Genomic DNA, 11,462 nt, shown 5'->3' with positions numbered 1-11,462 from the left:
TTTAAATGTGGGTTCTACTCTAAAAATTATATAAATAATAAATTTATAATATTTATTATTTAAATTAATGCTTATTTGTATTAAAAATAGATATTTTAATAAATAAATGAAATATATTGAGATGAGAAGTTTTATAAAGTTGAGAATATTTTTGCTGAGCATCCAAATATGTACTTGAACAAAAGATTTCTTATCCAACGCCAACCAACCCATTGACAAAAGGGGAGTAATGCTTCTTCATCACATTTTTTTGTTATCCTTGATAAATAAGAAATATTCTAACCATAAAAAATTTTATAAAAATAAATTTATAAAAAAACATAATTATATATATATCATATTAAAAAATTATTGAATATGTAATCGTAATTATTTAAAAAAAAACAAAATTTATTATTAAAAATTAATTTTTTTTATATAAATTTTATATTTATTTATTTTTTTTTAAAGATTAAACAGCATTAAAACACTACAAATATCATTTCTAATATTAAGGCTTCGTTTGGAACCACAATTCCTCTCAACTCATCTCAATTCATCATTATAATTTTTTCAAATCTCAACATAAAATATAATAAATAATTCAACTTTTTTAAATCTCAAAATAATAATAATAATAATAAATAATATTCTAATAATATTTTATTATCTCAACTCAACTCATTTCAACGTTTAAAAATATCATCCATATAAGAAGCCACGTGTCCGACATGTCCCAAACTATCCACATTTTTGAAGGTGGGGTCGGCCTTTACGTCCCTAAAATTGCCTAATCCGACGGTTCGGAAAGAGCCGCAAGCGAAAGACAACGATGTTGGGTCGAGCCCACACGTCGGCTCGGGTCGTGGGCGCCGAACGAGCTTGGACTTTGCGTTTTGGTGCCATGTTGGCTGCTTTAAGAGGAGAGAACAGCTGCACTTGCACTTTTCTTCTTGTTCTATTTTTTTAATTTTGGATACTCTTGTTTTTCTTCGACGATGGAATTTTTGCAGTACGCCGGGATCCATGTTCCTTGGTCGCAGCGCCTGTTCCGATTGCTATCATCTCGTTCCCTTCGCCGCTCGTAGCCACCGTCAGCTTCCATTCCCTTCCGTAAATATATCCCCTTTTTCAATTCATTTTTGTTTCTCGATCTTGTGATTGTATCCATCAGAATTTGTGAAATCTTGCCTTTTTAAAGCTTTCTGTGGTTCTGTTATCATCTACATTGACATGGGTTTACGACATTATTTTCTCATATGCGTTTTCTGATCAGTTTACGATGAGTTACTCCGTTATGGAGAATTACAGTTTATTTTTCTATGTAATAAATTCTTGGTTGTAATATTATTTCTCCTTTCTATGTGTATCCATTTTATTTGAAGATCCTAACTCTTTCGTCCCAGTGGTCGCTGTGAAGCTTTCGAAATCTATGATTTTCCAGTCAAAGTTGGAAATTTTGGGAACTTATTTATGAAGTGTCTGATTCTTGAGAATTGGTTGATTGTTTCAGGGCTTTGCTGAGAGCACATGGAGGATTAGAGTTTGGTGGGTGGGTACATTCTTTGGCGAGAGTCTATATTGGGATTTCTTGCGGCGAGAACAATGTCAACGAGGAGTGAGCGTCACACAGTCCCGCTTTCGCTGCTGCTCAAGCGTGAATTGGAGAACGAGAGGATTGAGAGGCCCGAAATTGTCCATGGTCAGGCCAGCCAGAGCAAGAAAGGGGAGGATTTTACCTTACTGAAGACGGAATGCCAAAGGGTGGTTGGAGATGGGATCTCTACTTACTCTGTTTTTGGGGTATGGTTTTTTTGTTTGAATATTACATTGTGTGGGATTGCATCAAAATTTCTTGCCTGGTTTGATATGTTGATTGATTGGTACTTGCGTTCAGTACGTTCTTTGACTTTAGAGTTTCTTGTTATTCGTGGTGGACTACTTTTGAGATATGGGTTGATTGTATAGGATGTCAATTGATGATCTTTTAGCAGTTTGAATGGAATTAAGGTTGATGAATTGGCAGAAACTTAATATTAGAATCCCTAAACTTATACATTAAAAATGGTTGCTCGGAAACGTGGAAAATAATGTTTTTTCTACCATGTCTATCATTGACCTTAATTGCTTAGTGCCACATTCCATTACATGCATGTCTAGATCTAAACCGTTCAAATGCTAGTTGATAGCTGAAAGGAATCAGAATATGCAGGTGTTTAATGATGGGGAGTTCCTTGGGAAAGTCAAGGTTAGGTTGATCTCGAGTTGGCTCTTAGCTAGACATGAATGATTTTCTGTATACAGGTCTTCCCTTTTTGGCAAAAGATTGATTTGGTCTTCACAATATTTTAAGCCAGACAAGGAATATAAAGGCTTGCCTTTTGGGTATGTAGTCATCAGTTAGCTTGATGTGATTTTGCTTATATTTTCTCCATTTTTGTTTATGCTGATTTGTGGTTTTTGGTTCAGTTTTGGTATATTTGTGCCTTTTTACTACTACATTAGTTATCTATGAGCTTGAAAACCATTGGAGTACTGGTGCCTACATTTCATCTATGTTATATTGTAGTATTTGATCCTTCACAGTCCCCCTTCATATTTTGTAGGCTGCTCTTACTAAACCATGTTTTGCAGCTATTTGATGGACATAATGGATCTGCTGCTGCTATATACTCTAAGGAGAATCTCCTCAATAATGTGTTAGGCGCTATTCCTTCAGATCTTAATAGAGATGAATGGGTTGCAGCACTTCCTAGGGCTTTGGTTGCAGGCTTTGTTAAAACAGATAAAGACTTTCAAGAGCAAGGTATGAGTAGTTTCTACACAAATGTTAATTTTTTGTTTTATTTTCTTATTTGTAGGCTTCATAGCATCTATCTTTTAAAAATATATATATATATATATAAAGAGTTAATCCGGGTTCAATGTAGATATAATCAAGTTGGCTCCTGTAATTTTAACCTAACTTATTCAGACTATTAATCAATGCCTTTGTAACTCCTGGCATATTCACAAGTTCAGGACCTCAGGTTTTGCCAGATTCGTTGTCGTGGAGCTTTTATGTAGGCTTAGAATTATATTTATGCCCTCGATTTAAAAGCTCTGGAATTCTGTATTTCTACTTGTGTGCCATTTTTGTAGTTCTAGTTGTATAGGTTGGTAGCTAACGGTTTTCCATATCAGCTTTCCAAAAATGCAGATACACAGACTACTCGTCATGTATACATGTGTAACAATGGTAACAATGATTACCTATAAAAAAAGCAATAGTAACAATGATTAACTTTTGTTTTTCTTCTTGTAAAGGTTAGTGTGTTGGACAGTTTGCTATGTAGCTTTATGTCTCTACCTATAATGTCTCTATTTCATTTTCTTGTACTATACTTTCCATGCATGCCATTGATGCATTTGTTATGGTTACCTCAGCACAGAGATCAGGAACAACTGTCACCTTTGTAATAATAGAAGGATGGGTCATAACAGTTGCATCTGTTGGTGATTCCCGTTGCATACTTGAACCTGCTGAAGGTGGTATTTATTACTTGTCGGCAGATCACAGACTTGATTGCAATGAAGAGGAGTAAGTTATCAATATAAGGTGTTTAGACTCACTTATCAATGCCCCTATCAGCCCTAAGTTTTCTCTATTTTATTAGGAGGGAGCGAATCACTTCTAGTGGGGGTGAGGTGGGTCGGCTTAATACAGGTGGTGGTGCAGAGGTATCTATATGTTTGAATTTCTTTTGAATTAATTCTTGAACTTAATAAAGTGGTGAGAAAGTTGTAATCCATCGCTCTTCGTAATTATAATTCTTTTTTTTCATCATTGATTTTGATTCAAGACATGAAAATTTGAATGAAAACCAGGCCAACTTGAATCATTGATAAAAGCATGGGCAATTCTTACCAAATGAACCATAGTTTCTAGGTTATGATCGATTTGAATCATAGGAACATATAACTTAAAGCATACAAGATTTTAGAATCTTTCAAAATCTTTTGCAATTAAATATTTCTGTTCAGATGCACCCATGATGTCAATCTGCCTGTATATGATGCTAAATCGATTTCTCCTCCTGTCGAATTCTTTGGAATCTTTGAACACTCACATTGAGGAATTCTACATATGATTTTACATCCATGAAATAAAGCTGGTTATTTAACTAGTCTAATGAATTTTTTTTTTTGTAGATTGGTCCTTTGAGGTGTTGGCCTGGTGGTTTGTGCCTTTCCCGATCAATTGGTGATATGGATGTTGGCGAGTTTATTGTTCCTGTTCCTTATGTAAAGCAAGTGAAGGTTCGAGGATACTCTACTTTTCTTCTTCTTCTACTTCTGGAAATCTCCAATTGTATGATTAAATTCGAGGATCCTCTCTCTATGCAAATTTTTTGTTTGATCTTCCTTGTTTGCATATGTACCTATTTCAATACGAGTCCTTCTACTTGCAAGCTGGTGTGGAGAACACACTCCACACCGCTTTGAGCTGTAAAAGAAGTTTAAATTAAATTATCTTGCAAATCAAATTTTACCAGGTTAGCGGTATGGAGGATGTGCCATATACACCAGCGTGATAATTAAAAAAATATCCACAATACAAACCGGAGATACATGAGAAACTATATTAAATTTTCTAACAACACAATATTATTCAAACTGCTAGTTGAGATTTATTCATATACACATTACAATGTACATTATAACAGTAACACCCCAGCACGAAGTGTACTGAATTACGCAAGTAAACTATTTACAGAAGTGATGGTGTTTGGGATGCTTTAACTATTAACACAACTAAACTATTTAGTTGACCTTTTTTAACAAATCCTATATCTGCAGCTATCTACAGCTGGTGGTAGGCTTATTATCTCAAGTGATGGTGTTTGGGATGCTTTAACTGCTGAGACAGCTTTTGATTGTTGTCGTGAGATGCCGGTAGATGCTGCAGCTGCACAAATTGTTAAAGTATGTTATATAATTAAAACAGATGCTGCTTTTTAAGAACACTTCAAAATTCCTTCTGGTTAATCACAACATTTACAGCCCTGACTCCTAAACTTTTCAAAGTCCATGCCTGCTTGCCTACTTGTATGGCTTGTTTTACTCTTTCTTGTTCTACTCCAGGAAGCATTACAAGCAAAGGGACTTCGTGACGATACAACCTGCATTGTAATTGACATATTACCACAGCAGAAGCCAGTTGCTCCTTTACCAGCGCCCAAGAAGCTGGGAAAAGGCGTGTTTAAGTCTATGTTTCGTAGAAAATCCTCGGAATCATCTTCTCATGTTGATAAAGAATACATTGAGCCTGATGTGATGGAGGAACTATTTGAGGAAGGATCTGCTATGCTTTCAGAGAGGTTGGTGCTTTGAACACTATGTCTATTAGTCTGAGTTTTCCCCATATCCGGTATCATGTGACCAATGCCTATTTTCATACTTGTCCATTATGTTGGCACGATCTCGTGTGCTTGAGTGATCGTGTGAATTTATATCTTTGTAATGCAAGATGTGCTTATGTGGAATTCAGGTTAGATACAAAGTACCCTCTCTGCAACATGTTTAGGTTATTCACGTGTGCAGTCTGTCAAGTAGAGATGAAACCCGGAGAGGGTGTTTCAATACATTATGGTTCATCAAACCCAGGAAGGTTGCGTCCATGGGATGGCCCTTTCCTTTGCTTAAGTTGCCAAGAGAAGAAAGAAGCCATGGAAGGGAAAAGATCATCTGGAGGTATGACAATTCTCCCTCTCCCTTTACATTGTTTTGAATTTAACATATGCTTCTTAATTTAATCTTGCTCTTTTCTTTCTCAGATAGACATAGTAGTGGAAGTGACTAGTCATCTCTCAGCTATATCCATATTTTGAGAGTATTAACAGTTGTTTCAAATTTGATCGTTAATGGAAAGTTGAAGCTTCCAGAAAATATTATTTCCCTTCAATTTCACATGGATGGTGTTCAGCTCTTGGATCTATTTGGCATTCCACTTTGGATCTTTTTGAGGATCACCTTTTTAATATTTCATTTCTTCAAGTCAGATGATCACAGTTAGAGGTGTTTGCTGTTTTGAAGATTTGTTATCTGACCTCCAAACAACACTTCCTGAGCCTTCCTCCCTTAAAAGAGTTGTGGATGCTTTGATAAATTCACCAGTGCAGAATCACGCATTGTAGGTAATTCATTTCTTTCTGGATTGATTCCACTACACGCCAGTTCTGCCATTTCATAGAGTTAACACTTGATGAAAGCAGCATTTGGTGTAATGTATCATATAGGGAGTTTGATGAGACCTCTAGATTCAGTCCAAATTCGGGAAACTTGTTTTACCAGCTTGCTGAAGAATGTGTTTATGCAGCATAAAATTTATCCTTCCTTTGAGTAGTAGGAAGATGAGCTTTCGGAATAGAAGATTAGCATTGATTTTCTGCTTTTGTTTTGTTTAATGTGGTACTCATCGCTAAGCTGTATCTCCTTTGTTTTATAAATCAATAACTAACTTGGAATCTCTTAAAACAAAATATCTGCCGCTTTACCTTGGTACAATTTCTTTGGTTTTGTCATCGTCATCAAATTCAAAGTGAGCTGCTTATTGTAATTCAAATCTGTCGATGCAAATAACTGTTTGAATCAATTGACAAGTTTGATTTGACCTTGCTTAGTCTGGGCATTCAATCTAGTTAATTGATGCACTCCCTCATTATATATTGTTGCATATTAACTTTTGTGATACCATGTTTGTCTCTTTAGGCTGTGGTTTAGAATCTTATGATTGAGACGGACTTTGGATGGGACAAGAATTAGACAATGCTCCTGTAGGTTTGTTGGAGACAACTTACAGGTTAACTGACTAATTTTCTTCTTTGCTGTCCTTGCTATTGTGTTCATCTTGCATCTGTTCTGTTGAGATCAATGAGAGGAGTAAGCATCCGAGCTGGATTCACATAACAAGCTAAACAAAGCTATTATCTTTCAAATTTGACATCCCCTCGAAACGAGGCATGAACTCTTTCACTTGGTAGTGGTTAGTGATTCTTCTTTATAGAATATAGTACAGAAAGAATACAGTATAGAAAGCTCCATTACGTTTACACCTTTTTGGTTCTGGGTCCATTTCATGGTCTTGACTTGACTCTTTATTCTTGGAGATAAATTGATAACTCCTAATTTTTATTTCACAAGTTTTTAAAGCACCCATATTCACCACCAATATGCTTGCCCATACAGAGTAAAGATGATAGATACTTTTTGTCTGCCACCTTTGCTTCTTGGCTTTTGTCCCCAGGTCTGAGTCAGTTATGGAGAAAGTATGAGGTGTAAAATGATTTGTGCGGTCTTAGAGAGTGCAAGTCTCGCGCAGACTCTTTGAAATAAGTGAGACCTACTATTAAGGGTTGATTTGGATTCAGAGATGATGTGAGATGAGATGATTTTAGATAAAAGTTGAAAAAAATATTGTTAGAATATTATTTTTTAATATTATTATTATTTTGAGATTTGAAAAAATTGAATTAGTATTTGAAAAAATTAAATTGTTTATTATAGTTTATGTGAGAATTTGAAAAAGTTGTAATGATAAGATAATATGAGATGAGATGAAATACTTTTCGAATCTAAACAGGGCCTAAAAGTGATGGGTCCCACTTGAAAAATCTAACCTTTTTACGGTGGATTTCTCTTTTTTTCAAAAGGATGTACGAAACTTACATGTTCTAAACTTGTATATATCATTATTTGTGTCAGACATACCTCTCGTGGCTAGTGGCAAAAGGCAGAAAAGGGAAAGTTACTACCCACAGACCCATTAGATTTTGCAAATGGTGTTGAGTGCGAAATCTTTGTTGTATGCCATGTTTACTACTAGTCTTCAATCTTTATCTGCAATTCTTTTCAATGTAAATGATTTCTGCGTGGTTTAATGAGGAAGATGAGAGTCAGTATACCAAAATGATGTCTCCATGATTGATATGTTGACCTTAACTAGACTCACAAAATTCCTCTATGCTGGTTGGACCAGCTTCTGCACGTGTGTGTGGGCCAACACCTAACAGTGAAATTTCATTTTCAGGTCCATTAGCGTCGACAAAGACTTGCAAATATCTCTCTTTTTATGTTGATTTTAAGTAATTGATTTAAGATATTTAATTAAGAAAAAAGATCAGGAAGCCTATCTTGTTGAACACTTTAATTTTTCAAATTATTTGGTTTCCAAAAAAAAAAAAAAAAAACACATAAGTTGATAACACAGAAGATACATGTTATGAAAATTGAAAGGCTAATACATTTAAATAAAAATTAGTTATTTAATTAAAGTATTTTTTATTATTTGATGAGTTTAATTTAAATAAAAATGAGTCGTTTAGTACTTACTCATTCAATAAATTTGTTAATGGTATATATTATTATTTAGTTTTATTGATAACAATAGAACGGAAGATCAGTAGATGAAGCTGTGGTTATAAGAATAATTTTTCTTTTATAATAATATTATGAGATGGAGGATGATGTGCCTCGTAACTCTATCAGAAATATTTTAGTCACAAAAAATATCTCACAAAATTAAACTCATAAACTGACGTGTTTTGATGTAATATATTACATTGTAAAACTACTTTTATTGTAAAGCTACTTTTATTATAAAATAGATCTAATGTATTATATGAAGACATACCAGTATGTAAGTTTACTTTTGTGAGATCTCTTTGTAACTGTAACACTTATCATTTTTGAAAATTATGAAGTATAAAGGTTGTTTGTAAGAAATATGAAACTAACCATCCTACATTTGACATGAGCAAAAATAGATTTGTATTTACAAATATCATTTAATACACATTTCAATGAGCAAATGTGTAAATAAGTGTCTGAATTCATGAAGAGAGTAGAAGCTCTTGCAAAACACCAAAACGCTAGCATGAACCACCTTAAGCTTGCTGCCACTTCTAAGTAGGAGCAACTCCTCGGTCGAGACTTGTCACTTGAACTTGCCCGCCCAATGAGCCAAATAGGCATATTAAGAGTAAATTTTTGAAGAATCGAATAGGTACCCGACTAGCTCAGTAAAAGACCCACCCATTCGCGATCAACAAGTACATGAAAAAAAAAAAAAACCCTCTCATTTCCTTAGCCGCTCGACTTCTCTATATCTTCTTCTTCTTCTATTCCTCTTCATCTATCATTATTCATTTCTCGTGGTCCATGGTGAACAGACCCAAGGCTATATATGTCGCAGGTCTTGGAAGTTGTCGTGGTCTACGACCACATCATGTGTCTCAAAGGACAGACTTGTGATCACATCGTGGGTCTTGAAGGTAAAGATTGACGAGTCTCAAAGGTTGACACCGATTAGGACCACAACTATACCTACGGTCTTGAAGGTATAAATGCGAGACATCTTGGATGGATTTGCTTTTGGTTTGAGGTCCTAGAATGATTGGGGTTTGATTTTGTATGAGATTGGCAGAAAGATATAGATATGGGTTGGGTATCCAAACACTTGCCTTGGCAACCCTCCTGCTTGTTCTGCAATTATTGGCGGGTAAGGAGCTGGTTGGGGTCGGGGTTGAGAGAGGTTGATACTCGCATGTGTTAATATTGTAAGATCAGCATGATTTGTCATTGGATGATACAATTAAAAAATAAAATAAAATGTGATCTGACGCTAGAGCAGAATAAGAATTGTTCTGAGATAAACTAAGTAACGGAAGTTATGATATTGAGATTAAGAAAAATGTAAGCAAAATAGAAAATTCTGAGATAAACTTTGAGATTATGATTTTTTTATAAAAATAGAATATATGTTTTGAAGTCCACAAGTCTTAAATAGCTAAAGAAAAGAAAGTAAAATTCCAATTATGGAGAAATAATAAAATACGGAATAAAATAAGTATATCTCTAAAATCTAGCAAAAAATCCAGAATAAAATCGTTCCTAAAATTAAACATTACTATAAAAGAAAAATGACTTAAAAATGGAAACAATAACTTAAAATGACGATTCAGAGAGAAAAATAGCTAATTTTGGGGTATAAAAGGGGACCACCAAGCATAACGTGGTGACCAAGACATATGAGTCAAATAGAGCTTTCTGAATTGGGGTCATATGAGCTATTCTGATATCCATAACCAAAGTTATGGCCAAAATATTGACTCGTGTGCATTGTCGCCCATCTTTCCTCGCCCAACCAAGGAATGCCATGTTGCCCCCCTTTTCTCATCCAATTGAGGAATGCCAACCTTTCCTTCCATAATCGAGGAATAGCAGCCTTTCCTCGTTGAACCAAGAAATCTTCACCTTTTCTTGTGGTTTTTGCGATGATTTTCCTTTTTAAGATAGTCCAATGCTATTAACGTCAAGTCAGCCATTTCAGTATCATCGAACTCAGATCCTCTTGAATCAGTCTCCTCGGGTTGGAAAGAACTCGCCCTCAAGTTCACGATATCGTCGATAAATCATGGACTGAGGTGTTTGACGTTGAACGCATCCGAAGTTTTCATATGATTGGGAAGACGTAACCTGTATGCATTGTTGTTGATCTTCTAGAGGACTTCACAAGGTCCAATCTTTCTATCCTTCAACTTATGGTACTCACCAACAAGAAAACGATGACCAGTTAGCATAGCCCAAACAAAATCCCCAACGTCAAAAATTATCTAATGACGGTGATTGTCATGTACTCCCTGAAGGTGCACTGCCATCTCCTCGGCCTTAACGTTCGGATGACTAATATGTGGAATGGGTGCCAAGTCAAGTATGCTCGACAAATTCTGTCCATACACAACCTTAAATAGGCCCTGTTCTGTAGTTTTGTTCTTGGAGTGGTTGTAAGCGAACTCGGCCTAAGATGAGGCGAGGTCCCATTGTTTTGGCTTAGTACCGGCCAAGCTCTGCAGGCTGCCCAAACTACAATTCACCACTTCAGTCTATCCATCTACTTGGGGATGGAAGGCATTGCTAAAGTTTAGCTTCGTCCTCATTTTCTCCCACAAGCTTTTCCAGAAGTCACTCATAAACTTCGTATCTCAATATGAGGTGATGGCCTGAAGAATGCCATGTAGCCGAACAATATACTTGAAATAAAGATGGGTGATTTGTGAGGCATCCATGGTCTTTTTGCAAGCTTCAACTACCTTAGTGAATATTTTCCCGAAGGAAGGATCTTCTGCATACATATCTCTAAAAGTGTCAAAGCTCGCCAATTTGGCGCTCATAGTAGTGAGGGGTGATACTCGTCGACTCAAAGCATCTGCTACCTGGTTCAAGCTCCCAGATAGGTGCCTCAGTGAGGATGTGAAATCTTGTAGATAGGCAATCCACTTGGCATGTTGCCTACTCAATTTTTGTTAGCCGTTGATGTACTTCAAGGCCTCATGGTCAATTATCAAAATACCAGATAGTGCCGCCAGTGCTTCAGTGACTGTGCGATGGCACAAAACTATAAATCGAACGTGGAATAATTTTTCTTCGAACCCAAAAGTCTTTCA

General features: G+C 35.7%; 1 protein-coding gene across 3 annotated transcripts; it reads left to right on the top strand.

Moving 5' to 3' along the window:
* Positions 1–940: 940 nt before the first annotated feature.
* LOC108992365 (probable protein phosphatase 2C 12) lies at positions 941–6,494 on the top strand. Of its 3 annotated transcripts, none has more exons than XM_035686136.1 (10): positions 941–1,072; positions 1,493–1,782; positions 2,614–2,785; positions 3,406–3,559; positions 3,636–3,699; positions 4,171–4,278; positions 4,819–4,944; positions 5,104–5,339; positions 5,510–5,712; positions 5,800–6,494. In XM_035686136.1, the coding sequence occupies exons 2-10, from the start codon at positions 1,585–1,587 to the stop codon at positions 5,847–5,849; spliced, it is 1,311 nt and encodes a 436-aa protein (XP_035542029.1). In that variant the 5' UTR covers positions 941–1,072; positions 1,493–1,584; the 3' UTR covers positions 5,850–6,494. The 3 variants fall into 3 exon arrangements, with proteins under 3 accessions (XP_035542029.1, XP_035542028.1, XP_018822463.1); XM_035686135.1 differs by having other exon boundaries at positions 941–1,092; XM_018966918.2 differs by having other exon boundaries at positions 941–1,092; positions 5,796–6,494.
* Positions 6,495–11,462: the final 4,968 nt, after the last annotated feature.

This window comes from Juglans regia, chromosome 15 (genome assembly GCF_001411555.2).
Source record: "Juglans regia cultivar Chandler chromosome 15, Walnut 2.0, whole genome shotgun sequence".
NCBI lineage: Eukaryota > Viridiplantae > Streptophyta > Magnoliopsida > Fagales > Juglandaceae > Juglans > Juglans regia.
The sequence above is the reverse complement of the archived record's forward strand: the minus strand, read 5'-3'. Positions and strand labels throughout refer to the sequence as shown.